The sequence below is a fragment of the Pituophis catenifer genome, unplaced genomic scaffold (genome assembly GCF_029215685.1).
Source record: "Pituophis catenifer annectens isolate HBS135680 unplaced genomic scaffold, rPitCat1.0.hap2 SCAF_1, whole genome shotgun sequence".
Lineage (NCBI taxonomy): Eukaryota > Metazoa > Chordata > Lepidosauria > Squamata > Colubridae > Pituophis > Pituophis catenifer.
Window position 1 is genome coordinate 236,314,319 of NW_027256881.1, and position 14,836 is coordinate 236,329,154.

General features: G+C 39.6%; 1 protein-coding gene across 2 annotated transcripts; it reads left to right on the forward strand.

Moving 5' to 3' along the window:
• Window positions 1–5,561: 5,561 nt before the first annotated feature.
• CLP1 (cleavage factor polyribonucleotide kinase subunit 1) lies at window positions 5,562–14,517 on the forward strand. Of its 2 annotated transcripts, none has more exons than XM_070957251.1 (3): window positions 5,562–5,644; window positions 10,922–11,546; window positions 13,185–14,517. In XM_070957251.1, exons 2-3 carry the CDS (start codon window positions 10,941–10,943, stop codon window positions 13,854–13,856), a joined length of 1,278 nt encoding a protein of 425 aa, XP_070813352.1. In that variant the 5' UTR covers window positions 5,562–5,644; window positions 10,922–10,940; the 3' UTR covers window positions 13,857–14,517. The 2 variants fall into 2 exon arrangements, with proteins under 2 accessions (XP_070813352.1, XP_070813353.1); XM_070957252.1 differs by lacking the exon at window positions 5,562–5,644 and adding an exon at window positions 6,146–6,388.
• Window positions 14,518–14,836: the final 319 nt, after the last annotated feature.

Consider the following 14,836-nt stretch of genomic DNA (forward strand, 5'->3'; position numbering starts at 1 on the left):
GAAAGTGTTAAAATGTATATGTACAATGTGAAGGTAGTTTCCTCCTGATGAATATTCGCTGTGCTCAGGGGACCAACTTCCGGTGTAGTTCTGCAAAGCTGATGGTCACCACCTTGCGTTAAGAGTCTGTTGCCGGGAGGACTCAGCAAGATGTTTTTTCTCTTAAATCTCAGCACCAGGGGTTTCTCCTTCTTTTTGTTGTAAATGAAATGGTCTTACGTGTCTTTTGATGCGATCCAAATGATGCGATCATTGTCCTGGACAGCAGCATATCCATGGCCCCAGGTAATAAGGTCAGCAGGTCCTCTCCATGCAGGATCAGGTAGTTGGTGGAAATAGACCTTCAGTTTTAGGGCAGCTGATGGATAAGCAGAAAAATGACGGGTCGCAGCCGATGTGGGAGGCTGTCCAGTCAGGTTAAGGAAGTTCAAAGTATATAAGCAAAGATTGAGTTTGTTTTGCATGGCTGGGAGGCCGAGGCATTTTTCCTCTTTCAATTTTATAAGCCAAATTTGTGTGTGATGGACCACTTGTTACAAAAGTCTGCAAAGGCAGTACTGGTGTAGTAGATCCATTGTCAGTTTTAATTTCAATTGGGCGTCCCATCGATGCAGAAATCCGAATACAATGATTTATTACATGTTTGGTTGCTTCTCCCCTTTGTGGAGATGCCATGATAAATCCTGAATAAATGTCCACGGAAACATGCAAATATTTCCATGGGGCAAAGGATGGGTACTGAGTTACATCCATTTGCCAAATTTCACAAGCTTTTAGTCCTCTAGGGTAACACCCATAGGGATAGAATGAGCTTGTTGACTACAGGTAGGACATTGTTGTATGATGGCAGTCGCTTCGGCTGCCGTGAGACCAAATTGTTTCGCTAATGCTTTTTTATTTTGATGAAAATAGGCTTGACTGTCCCATGGTGTGATGGAAGATATAACCATAAGCGCAGTTGCAGCTTTGTCATTTCCTTCTTCCAATCTCTGTCTCCGCTACCCACAACATCTATAACCTTCCAATAAACAAATCTCCTTATAACACTAAACATTCAAGTCCTTCTCTCACTGCCATTCTGACTTCCAAGCCAGCCCAAGTCTGTGCAAACCAACTTTCTCTTAAACAATTCAACTCCTTCTCTGCACCAATATCTGATTGTCCTTCTAAATCTCCTTGTAAACTAGCATACTTCCAAAAGTCAACTTTCTGCTTTCCTTCACTAACTCTCTCTTACATTCCCTGTAACACTGGATTCTTTGCATACCAGTCTTTATTCAAAATAGCACAATTATCTATTCACAGCCTACAATATCCAGTCAATCCTAAAAATTTCCTCAACTCTTCAGGTGTTACTTCTTTCATTAATTAAATGTCCTAAGTATTTTATCTCTCTGTCTACATATTGTAATTTCTAACTCATCTCTGTGATAATTCCTAAAAATGGCAGCAGTTTTTGCTGCTGACAAACAAAAAAAAACAAATAAACAACAGACAAACAAAGAACAAACATGCCATTTGTTAAGTATGCAAAATGCACGTAGACATAAAAACATTAAGGAGTATTTTGAGTCAATACTCTGAAATAGAATTGGGTATGAAAGTATTTAAAAAGTCAAAAATGTTCAGAAGGAAAAAAATCAAAATTGCATTCTGAGCCGTTCAGTGCTCTGCAAAGGCAGGTATCAGATATCACCCTTTCACTCCCGCCTTTCTCTGGCTGGTTCTCTGAGAGAAAAAAAAATGATTAAAAGTACAAAGTAGCCCCCCCCCCCCTTTCGTGCCTCTCATCTCCCAGGGAAAAAAAGGAGGGGGTGAGGGAAAGGAAAAATTTTTTAAAACAGACCAAGCCTCCCTTCTCCTCGGAGGGCAGGGAGAGAAAAGAAAAAAAGTGCTTATACACAAAATTACATTTCATGCAATCCAATACACACCCATTCACATCTGTACTGCAATCAGACCTTTTGTATAATACATCCTTCATGCGAATCAGTCATTCAAATTATTTCAATGAACTAGTTTATTCCCAAAACAGTGAAAAAATTCAGGCAACAGTCATAATCACAAAAGGTGATATGGGCCCATAACCATTGCCCGGTTTTCCACAGTTTCAAGTTCAAACCCAGTCAATTTTTTGCTGGCCAGCCAAGCATATCAATTCCACACACTATCATTATAGATGTACATCAACAAAATATTTTTAAACAGAAATCACTTCAAGTTGATTAGTTCAAATTATCTGAGTCTTCCCATTTAGACAGGCTCTAATTTTATTTCCTGCTAAACCCCGGGTGGGAAGAACAATAAACAATTTATTTATTTATTTTTTCAGCCTGAGAAACATACTGAGAGTCAGAGATCAAATTAAAAGCTTGTTGAGAAAAAGTGTGAAAGCTAAGATAGTCGCAGACAATTAGTGTAAGATTCTTTCCAGACGTCGTCATGAGTATCCTTGTAAGCAATGGCTCCTCTGGAGAAAATCATTAAGCAAGTAAACCTAGGATCTTTAGGCAAATGATATGAAATACAGCTTACATAGTCAGTTAGAGCACACTGAAGAGATGAACCATTCCGAAGACAAAAGTAAAAGTCAGATTTTGAGATAGAAAGAATAACATTTATTAGATCAGTTCCATTTCTTCGACAGTCTGGATTACGTCCCAAGGTTATAATTTCAGCAATAGCTTAAATAAAGGGTAAAACATTTTTAGATGGTAATGAGACAAATAAAGCAATGTACTTTTTGCTGTTCTAAAACAGAATTAAATCTCCTGGCTTTTTTCTTTTAGTCAATAACTCAAATAATGGACTAAGTAAATGCATAGGTAAAGAGAAATATGAGCAGTCCCAATTAATAGTACCCAGTAATTGTTGCAAATTTAACTTTGGGTAACTTTAAAAGCCGGAGCAGAAAGAGATTGCACATACAGATAAGGAGCTGTATTTTCTCTGGGGCAATGTGCAATTCATTTACACATAAATCATTTTGTATTTTCAAAAAGCCAATTAGGTTGTATTTTTTGTGCTCCAATTAAAATGTCATCTATACTATGATCCTGACACACTTTAATCATATCTGCCAAATTAAGATTTTTTCCCAGCCCAACAATAGCTTTTAAGTGGTGTTATTTTTTAGCTTTCTTTCTTTATGTTAGAGAAGGCTTGTTGACGCTTGCCAGAAACAAGCATTTTTCTGAAGGCTTGTTAAGCACATTCAGAAGAAGCTTGCAAAATTGCAGCCGGCAGACACACTGAAAGCATTTCAGCAATTTATTCTATCCATCCCCCTTTTTTTGTCTAACTGTTTCTTTAAATTCTGCTTAGTGGGGGTGTAACTGACTCCTTCAGAATGAGCTGATGTTTAATTTCATGCCGTGCGTCTGTGTGGGTGATTTAACGTGAGAGCAATCTCTCAATAAAGTCTGAAACGGAACTATTAACAGTGTCCTGAAGGCTTTTTTATTTATTTATTTTTAATGTATCATAAAACACTCTATAACTAATCTCCAGAGTGCAAAAAATTTTTCAGGGCTGGGGAGGTTTGTGGAGGCATGTTCCCATCTGCTTCCACAGATTCACTTTTAAAGAGCCCTTTTATTGCCAAAAGTATTTTAGAAGGTAGATCAAATTCTTTTCATGGGCAGGACTTTCCCGTTATCTTTTAAAAACAATAATTGAGGACTTGGCCAATTCTCTAAGTTTGTGGAGGTACGTAACCTGGGAGAACTAGAGAATTCTGCCCCCATACTCACGATTTATGGGAGGGTGCTTCGTTCGCAGACGACCGGCCCTGGTTTGCAGAGGCTCTTCCAGCCGAATGAGTATGAGGGTGCCAAGAGACGTGCTCGATCCATGAATCACGTCGGGGACACCAGATGTTGAATTCATCCTGGCGGGCTCCTCATGTATGGTCCAGATTAGAAAAAACACAGGACAAGTGTTTTCTCGGGATGAGAGAGCAGCAAACAAAGAGCTACAATCTCTTTTATTAGTTATCCAGATACAGCGTCATCAGAAGGCGTTATTATGGCCACACATCTCATATTACACACAAGAGATAGGGAAACAATGGTAAAGATACAAAGCAAAACCTAACTCTGGCTGCTTGGTACCAGATACTACCAGGCGAGAGGCCCATCTCTGTTATCTGATTCTAGAGGAATGTGTTTACAAAGAGATAAGAGATATTTTTACTTTGTATCCCAGGATGTTTATACAAGGAGATATCTTTACTTTGTATCCCAGGATGTTTATACAAGGAGATATCTTTACTTTTGCAGGCACGTCCTATGTTAAAAACAAAGAGAGAATGAATAGGGCCCTTCAGAGAGTATCCATATGAACCCGCTTTTCATAGTTTGATTATTTCAATGCTAAGCTCCATACAAGTGTCCAACCAGTTAAACTGGTCTATACATGTACTATGGCTACTGCATTCCCACATAGTGTTGTCAAAGAGACTGTATTTCTGCATTTTTGTCAAGTCATCAGCAAGAACTTTAACTGGAACCTCAGAAACTAAAGATGTACATTGAAAAGGGCAGCTATCCAATTGTAATTTACAAATGTTTCACTTAGCAACAGAAATTTTCGGCTCAATTGTGGTCATATGCTGAGGACTATGTGTATGTGCAGAATCACTTTAATAACAGTTCTATAGGTAGCCTCAAATGAATAATTTTACAGTGGTTTTAGAGAGCACCAAGCGATCATTCCACGTATTTCCTTTCTTAGCTTTCTGTGGTTTTCTAGTGCACAGAAGCAGAGTGCAAATATTTGAAAGTTCATAGTCGATTAGAAAGAACTTGCCAAACATGTAAGTGGAATGATCATGGTTTTTAACTATAGGACAGGTTTTCAAAAGTTATACAGAATTAAAGACTCTTGAAGTTACACCTATGGGACTACCAGTGGCCACATATATTTCTTTTCATTCATATCGGTAGCAGAACTATACAAAAGTATCTTGGACATTTTAGAAGCTAGAAATATGATTTCTACACATATGATATCCTCTATCAGAAATAAAAGCGAAGATTCTGCTCAAGACATTCTGAACAGTTTAATTTGCAAGGGAATTTCTTTTTTGCAAATTCTTCAAAAAAGGCAACTGGATTTTCTCGTTTTTTCTTTGAAGCTTCTTCAGCTCCAAATGCTTCCAGACTCCGAACGTCACTCACACGCATGCGAATAACTACTTTGAGGGTGAAGGTTCGTTCTCCGAGCTTGTGGGTTGGTTTCCGAATGTTTCATTACCAGCCTAGCGAACGTCTTCAGCTAGCCTGGTAACGAAACCGGAATTTCCTTTTAAAAGCTCCAGCTTTGGAGCTCCTTCGTTCCCCGAGTCCTGATTTATTAGCGGCGCAGTTCCGCCTCTTTACGCAAACGTTTTTTCGCCAAACGTGGCTTACTGCGCATGTCCGCAGGAGCGCTCGAGGGAAAGGGAGGAGGAGGGGGTGTAGAGGAAAGGGGGCTGCGCGCGCGCCTACGGGCAGCAGGCTGGCCAACCGGCGAGCCCGAGCGGGTTTGAGAACGCGCATGCGCGCCCTACTTCCCGTGCTGGTGTTTCTTGCGACTGCTTGGGCCGACCGACCGAGTACTTGGTTTCCCGGAGCGGCGGCTACGGAAGGGACGGCGCTGGCGGGTAGGTGCTAAAGGTTGGAGGCGGCAAAGGAAGAGCTTCGCCTCCTCTTTAGGGAGCGGCGGGCGTGGAGCGGGGTCCTTCCTCGTCGTCCGTGGGGCGAGGGCTCCGTGGGCCTAACGGCTCTCGGGCTCTTCTTCGGGATCCAAAGGCGCGAGAGGCGAGGGAGGTTCTCTCCCCCTTTCGCGCGTACTTTTTCCCCTCCTTCCTTCCTTCCTTCCTTCCTTCCTTCCTTCCTTCCTTCCTTCCTCCCTCCCTCCCTCCCTCCCTCCCTCCCTCCCTTCCTTCCTTCCTTCCTTCCTTCCTCCCTTCCTCCCTTCCATCCTTCCTTCCTTCCTTCCTTCCGCAGAAGTGTAACTTCTGCCTCGGCTAAGCAGCCACGAAGAAGACCCCGCCTCGCACCTCTTTTCTCGCTGCTTTCGCCGCTCTTTGTCACACCCCGAACGGGCTCCGGCGCCTCCTGCTGCGGTGTCTGCCGCTGAGTTAGGAAGGTTCCCCGGCCCGCTCCCAGTTTTGCTGCTCCTCGGAGTCTTGTCCCACCAATGGAACCGGTGGATGGACAGGAAACTCCTCCAAACTTCGTGCCGGTCGCCCTTCCCTCCTTTCGAGTTCTGCTTCAGGAACCTTGATCTTTAGCCAGCGATCTCTTTCAAGGCTGCACCTCAAGGATCACTTATGGACTCTGTTAAAGCGTGGAGGTCATAGTCGTAGGCTTCGCCTCGAGGCGTGCAGGGATCTCGTAGACAGGTAGGAAATTGGGTTCCTCCTCCAAGCTCTTTTGCGTTTTGTATTGGGAGTGTAGGATCGCTCTTTATAAGAAAGAGATCTTGCAATATTTTTTTTCCCTAAGCAGTTTAAGGTAGGTGTTTGAGGAGAAGAAAAGACATTGGGTACTCTTTGTCGGAGAATTTATTGTCATTGCTGTTACTTTTATACTCCGTTTTGCTCAGTCTTCCATATTGAAACTCAGTTTCAGTTTCTTCCCAAATAAAAGAAAAATGAACAGTGTTTATTACTTCTCTAGAGTTGTTTGAGAGAAGCTTTATTTTGACTTTGTTAACTTAAATAGTGTAGATCCCATGTTTTCATCTAGGAAGTCTGCAATCGGGGAAATTTGTTGTAACAATTTCTTTACACAAAAAGTCATATTGATAATTGATATTGGTAATTGGCTCTGCACTACATCCCACAAATCTTGAATCTCCCAAGATATATGCAAGAGTCCTTTTTGTAGACTTTAGCTGGGCATTCAGTACAATAATTCCAGATACTCTTCTAGCTAAACTAAATCAGTTAGCCGTGCCTGACCACATTTGTAAGTGGATCATAAGCTTTCTAACAGACAGGAAGCAGCAGATGAAGCTAGGCAGAAACACATCAGACACCTGTACAATTAGCACAGGAACCCCAGGACTGTGTGCTCTCTCCACTTCTCTCTATATACTAGCCTGCCAAACTGGTGGCTTGTGGGCTGGATATGGCCCGTGCAGGCCATGCCCATCCCGGCTCTGCAAAGGCAAGAAACATTGCGATACATCACAATCCAGCTTGCAACACGATTGAGTTTGACATCCTTGCTCTACATCAATGATTGCATCTTAAAGGATATCTCTATTAAAGTACTGAAGTTTGCAGATGATACAACAGTGATTGGTCTCATTTGAGACAACGACAGATCTGCATACAGACTGGAGGTTGAACAACTAGCCTTGTGTGGCTGGAACAGTCTTGAACTGAACACATTTAAAACTGTAGAAATAGTAGATTTTAGGAGAAGCCCTCCTACACTACCACCACTTACAATACTAGACAACACAGTAGCAACAGTAGAGACCGTCATGTTTCTAGGTTCTATAATATCTCAAGATTTAAAATGGATACCTAACATCAAATACATCATTAAAAAAGCACAACAAAGAATGTTCTTCCTGCACCAACTCAGAAAGCTCAGGCTGCCCAAGGAGCTGCTGATAAGAGTTCTACAGAGGAATTACTGAGTCTGTCATCTGCACTTCTGTAACTGTCTGGTTTGACACTGCAACCAATCAAGATAAACACAGACTTCAATGGATAATTAGAACTGCAGAAAAAACAATTGCTACCAACCTGCCTTCCATTGAGGACCTGTATACTGCACAAGTCAGAAAGAGGGCTGTGAAAATATCTACAGACCCGTCACACCCTGGACATAAACTGTTTCAACTTCTACCCTCAAAACGATGCTATAAGGCACTGCACGTCAGAACAACTAGACATAAGGACAGTTTTTCCACCCATGCCATCACTCTGCTAAACAACTAATTTCCACAACACTGTCAAACTATCTAGAAAGGCAGTATTACCATCATCATTCTCAACTTCCCTATTACCTATCTCCTTTTAACTATAACTTTGTAGCTTGTATCTTACAATTTATATTGTTTACTTAGTATCTTAGTATGATTTATGTTGATTGCTTATTTAGTATCCTTGACTATCATTAAGTGTTATATCGAATGTTTTATGATGAATGTATTTTTACAATGATTTTGATAATGATCTATCACTATTTTTGTATGTACACCGAGAGCTTATGCACTGGAGACAAATTCCTTGTGTGCATAATCACACTTTGCCAATAAAGAATTCTAATTCTAATAGAAAACACTTTCCTGTAGACCTTTTGCTTAAAAAGGCAGCTCAGTGAAATTAAAACAGAATAGATATGCAAAAACTATTTTAGAGTTACATTTTGATGTTGAAAACTGAAATCTCTAACTTAGTCTTCTTTTAGTTCATATTCTATTAATTACTTTTTTCCTGTTCCCAAGTTACATACATATTCTTGTGCACTACATGCTGTTATTTTTCACTCTTTATACTTCATTGTTTTGTCATACTTTTTGCTTTAGTCCCATATCTATTACCCCTTTTCTGAACACAATAATGATATTACTCAGTACAAATTCTGATTCCAAATTAATATTTCTCTGCAGTTTTTCAGTATAGAAAAAAAATGTGGCAAGACTGCATGCTTTCACCTTTTTTATTCAATTTCTATGCTGAAGTAATCATAGAAAACTAGAACATGAAGACTCAAAACTTGAAGTTAAGATTGGAGTAAGGAATATCAACAATATTTGATAAACTGATGACACAACACTCCTCTCAGAAACATCTGATTAAAAGGATTAAAGATGCAAACAAAAATGTTGGCCTCTTCCTGAACATCAAAAAGACCAAGTTATGATTACTGTGAGTAATGAAAATGTCTAACAGTTGAACGTGAAGAGATCAGATGCATGCAAGAATTCACTTTCTTAGGATTGCAGATAGATCAAAGCAATAAATGCATTGGATCATATAAAACCAATCATATCACTGGAAGGCAAAAATCGCAAAATTCTAGCTTATTTCAGTCATGTCATGCAATCAAACTCACTGGAAAAGGCAGTTAGGCTCGTAATGGTCATCGGTAATGAAATGAGGTCATCAAAAAACATAGTGCCTAGATACCATCAAATCTCACATTAGTCAGAGCACAAAAATATTGAAAAAAAGCTATGCAAGATCAAAAACTGTGGAAAAAGCTGAACAGATAGCATCATCATCATGAATGAACTTCAGATTTTGCTGTAAGCAGTATCCTTGTGGCATCTTATGTCCTCTGTGCTGCTGTTGACGCTAAGCACAACTCTAAAAACTTCTGCTTTGGAGTAGAACTTGCATAATAAAAACTGGAAACTCCTTGCTGGACAGTTACTTTGCTTTTGCATATTTTTTCTACTGCTTGTCCCTATAACAGAAAGCAGCAGGTAGAGTCACTTTTAGTACTGAGAACTTGAAGTTTTAGCAGCTTTACAGAGAAATAATTATGCCTTTTGCAAAGATCAAGCCATCAAGTAATATTAAGCTGAAGAAACTATTGTATGTAGAAGTGTGGAGTTAGAAACATTCTCCCTTTCCTGGAAATACCACAATTTGACTCCAGTGACAATCCATCAACCACCGCACGTCTAATTGTCATGCTTCCCTCACTTCCGGGGCAACTGGCACTTCTGTTGTCAAGTCAATTCGAGACTAGAGCAGTTGGATCCCTGTGGATTTAATCAGTGGGTGGATTTCTGCTGCTTTCTTCACGCTTCTGACTCTGTTACTATAGGGATGGCTCAACTTTTAAGCTGTTCCGTCCACCAGGCGGCTCTTCTCTTTCTTTCTTGGGAACATTTCATTCTTGGTCCCGCCTTAGTCTTGCTGTTTTCCATATATTGTTTTGATAGTTGATGAAACAATGGGATTGAAATCCCTTTGGGAGAGGCGTCTCTTTGCTTTAATCAGCTCACACTATAAATCCTTAATATTTTTCAGTGATTTTTTTGATTGATTGATTGATTGATTGATTGATTACATGCCATCAAGTCATGGTATGCTCCTAGAGAGCACATAGATAAGATTTCATATGTGTTTTTATGACGCTGAAGCAATAAAAATGTGACTAACTAGAACTAACATACAACACAGTTTTCATCTGACTGTTAGCTGCGTGGCAAACGTCAACTAGTTTTGAAAAGCCGAGCACGATCGTTCCTGAGGACGACTTTGATGGGGAATCATAACAAAATCCTAGTGTTGTCAAAGAGACTGTATTTCTGCATTTTTGTCAAGTCATCAGAAAGAACTTTAACTGGAACCTCAGAAACTAGAGCTGTACATTGAAAAGGACAGCTATCCAATTGTAATTTAAGACCACAGTGTCTCTGGAGAGTATCTTTTAATAATAACATTAGTAATAACAGATATGTACCCACGCTTTCAGTATGCAGTCTCCATTTTACTACAGGCTACAAAAAGAAAGAGGAATGACTTTTTGTTCATATGGTCATTACATTAGAAGGAATTAGAATTATGAAGCAATCAAAGTGGTTTAGGCCAATATCATGGCTACCAAAAAATGGTTGGTCTCTCTGGGAAAGTATTGAGTATTTCCAACTATACTCAATCATCCTAAATCCTTGGAAATTGGGTTCTCTTATTGAGACTAAAGTTCCCATGAGTTTCAACCAGTAACAGTAGTAACTGTTATTCAAGAGAGTTGTAATCCAATATACAAAGTGTTCCAATTTAGGAACAGTTAGTTAGACTATAAATATGAAATCAAATTGTTCATCTTTTTGGAGAACATATTTAAGGGAGAAACTCTCACTGTTTCATATAAAAAGAATTCGAAAATTTTTTCATAAGTCTGGCATCCAACAACAAACTTTTAAAATGATTTTGTTAAATTATGCTTTGTCCTCATAGAATTTGTGAATAAAACAAGATGACAGAGGAGACTGGAGATGAAAAGAAACTGGTTGCCAAGTTTGAGCTGGAGAGAGAGACTGAACTCCGCTTTGAAGTTGAGGCCTCACAAACTGTCCAGCTGGAACTTATGACAGGCATGGCTGAAATCTTTGGAACTGAGCTGACACGAAACAAGAAATTCACCTTTGATGCTGGTGCTAAAGTTGCTGTATTTACTTGGCATGGTTGTTCTGTGCAACTAACTGGTCGGACTGAAGTAGCCTATGTCTCCAAAGATACGCCCATGCTTCTCTACCTCAACACACACACAGCTCTGGAGCAGATGCGGTGGCAAGCTGAGCGTGAAGATGAGCGGGGACCTCGGGTGATGGTGGTGGGCCCCACAGATGTAGGCAAGTCAACCGTCTGCCGCCTGCTATTGAATTATGCTGTGCGTCTTGGACGCCGACCCACATTTGTGGAACTGGATGTAGGCCAGGGCTCAATTTCAATTCCAGGCACTATGGGAGCACTCTATATTGAGCGTCCTGCAGATGTTGAAGAAGGATTCTCTGTTCAAGCTCCCCTAGTTTATCATTTTGGATCCACCACACCAGGCACAAACATCAAACTCTATAACAAAGTAAGTATCGTGTGATGAAATAAGCAATGGCAAGGTGGACCTCTGTTTGGCTCCATAAATTATCTCAGAATAGAACTTTGGGATGGAAATTTGAGGCACCATTTTTAACTACACATTATCTGGTTTCTTTGGACCTTTGTGGAATAGCTTTTCCTGTTTTCTTTACATGGAGAAAAGATATAATTATAAATCAAATCTCTTCATTCCCTTGATTACTAAATTATATGTATAAACGGGAGATGACTATAGTCATTTTGCTCCAATTATGAATTCCATTTGAAATGTGATTGGCCATTATCAGAGAAATAGCCTCTGCTAACATAATAGATAATGAGAGAAATTAGCATTATGAGTTGTTTACCATACAAAACTCACTCATAAAGAAAGAGTAGAATTTCTCTTTCTTGAAGTTTGAAGCTGATGAGTATAAGCTATTTAGGTAACTACCGTACTTTTTGGAGTACAAGACACACTTTCCCCCCCTCCTAAAAGAGGGTGGAAACGTTGGTGCGTCTTATACACTGAATACAGACATTTTTGGCCTCCCAAAACCCCACCCTGTGTGTCCTGTTTTTGCGAAAACTGGCCTGTTTTTCGCAAAAACAGGGCACACAGCAGCTTTGAGAGGCCTGCAAGTATTCCTGTGGGCTGTGGAGGGCAAAAACGCCCCCATTTTTGCAAAAAGCAGGCCCATTTTTCGCATAAACGGGGTGCGCAGAGGCTTTGGGAGGCCTGCAGAGTGTTCCTGTGGGCTGGGGAGTGCAAAAACGTTTTTTTCTTGCTTACCTCTTCGAAATATTTGTGCATCTTATACACCAGTGCGTCTTATAGTCTGAAAAATATGGTATTAAGATTTTGTAAAGGTATGAGAACTCACTCCACTACCTTTGACACTTTGACAACTGTGTTTTGTACAAGTGTAATTTAAAAATCTCAAACTATTGTTTAGGCCTGCTATAGGAAACATAGCTGTTGTGGTTTGTTAGCTGTGATTTGTGATATAATGTATTGTATAAACAAAGCTTTATCAAGAATACAGCCAGGTAAAAGCAGTCTTCTTAATCTATTATCGATGTTTATTTACTTTTATCATGTTAATCTGGTTTATTTAACTTATTAACTGGAAGGCTGATTCAAACATAATTGTAGGTTAAGTCTTGCTATACTCATGATAAAAATTAGGAATGCAGGCTTGATAACCCTGAATCAGGATGCAGAGTAGTGATTTATCCAAGATTTATCAGATTGAGGAGTAGGTTACATAATGAGTAAAGATTTGATATATAAATGGTGTTTTTAGGGTCTTTGTGGTAGCAACTATTTAAAACTGTTAAGAAGAGGAAAATGGTTATAACTTAATGGAAAGGTATTTTAGCTCATGAGTTTTAGTAGTTGGCTAAAATATTGTAGATAACATGAAGGCTTAAGAAAACTAATTAGGCCCTGATGGGCTATGGTGACAAATAAATGGTAAGGGCAGTTTCATAACTTTTAAAAAACCCTCTCTCACAAGTATGAACTTTTGAAGGGCTGAGCCTTCCAAAAAAGATTAGCTTCACTTCATGTCTTAAGTGTTTTATCCCATGACTTTTATAGTTTCCTGTTAATTATATGCTTCTATGTTTTGTTTTTCTGTAGATCACATCTCGCTTGGCTGATGTGTTTAATCAACGCTGTGAAGTGAACCGCAGAGCTTCAATCAGTGGCTGTATCATCAATACTTGTGGCTGGGTGAAGGGATCTGGATATCAGGCACTTGTACATGCTGCTTCTGCTTTTGAAGTCGATGTTGTTGTAGTGTTGGATCAAGAACGCCTCTACAATGAACTAAAACGAGACCTGCCTCACTTTGTTCGAACTGTGCTACTTCCCAAATCAGGTGGAGTGGTAGAGCGCTCTAAAGATTTCCGGCGGGAGTTTCGTGATGACCGCATACGTGAATACTTCTATGGCTTCCGAGGATGCTTCTATCCACATGCTTTTGATGTCAAGTTCTCTGATGTTAAGATATATAAAGTGGGAGCTCCCACTATCCCTGACTCATGTCTGCCTCTGGGCATGTCACAGGAAGACAATCAACTCAAACTAGTCCCAGTTACACCCGGCCGTGACATGGTTCATCATCTATTAAGTGTCAGCACTGCTGATGGCACTGATGAGAACATCTCTGAGACCAGTGTGGCTGGTTTCATTGTGGTAACTGGAGTAGATCTGGAACGCCAAGTGTTCACAGTGCTTTCACCAGCACCACGCCCGTTGCCAAAGAATTTCCTGCTCATCATGGACATTCGTTTCATGGATCTCAAGTAGTGTCCAGACTGGAAAAGCTCCACCAAGTTCCCAGTAGCTCTTTTACAAATAAAATTACAATTTTAAATGGAATAATTGCCATACAGAATGGAGATGACAAAAAAGAGGCATAAGAACTAAGTACAGTAGAAGTTGAGTCATTTGAAAGGGAAAAAAGTCAGTTATATTTTTTTATCCATCATTAGATAGAATTCTCAAACATGAATCTGAGAAGATTCATAAATTTTGGCTCATGAACAACTATAATAGATAAAAAAGTTGCGGACTAGCAAATTATTTGGTTTGCATTTTTACTTGATCCTTTTTCTGAAACTGGGATTTTGCCTAATATGCTCATCATTAGGCATCCATCATAAATGTGTAAGCATTGAAGTAGTGATGTATATTTTGAATGATATCTCTATCAATGACCTCCCCCATATTGATGGAGAATATTTGAAGAACAGATATATTTGCATTCTGCAGGCCAAGTTAGAAAATTTTACAGGATTAGAAAGTTTGCACTGAGGTTTCAATTCTTAAAACTACAATTGTAGTTTAAGTTATTCTCCATCATTTTGAGGAAACGAGCAGTTTGTGACTCCAGTTCCCTTCATATTACAGGTCATTTTTAAATCAATCTATTCTCTCTCAATAAATCACAAAAATATGAATAGTATATTTGTGGCCCTGTCTATGTAACACTATGATGTCTAGGTCCTGCAAGAACTGAATTTACCAAAAGAGGTCTTACAATTTTGCAAGTTATTTTGCCTTTACACTATATTAGTGCAAAGAGAAAGTTTCGCAGTGAAAAACATGAAAACACAGATTTCACAGTGTTCAAGTAGCCAAGATACTTCTATTTGTTCCTTCTTTCTTAATAGTAACAAAAATCCTCTCATCATCTCATGACATGCGATTTCCTGCTGATCCACTGGTAATTTTCATTTACTGAACTTCAGCACCTTTAAAACAATTCTTGGCAAAATGCTTGTTCT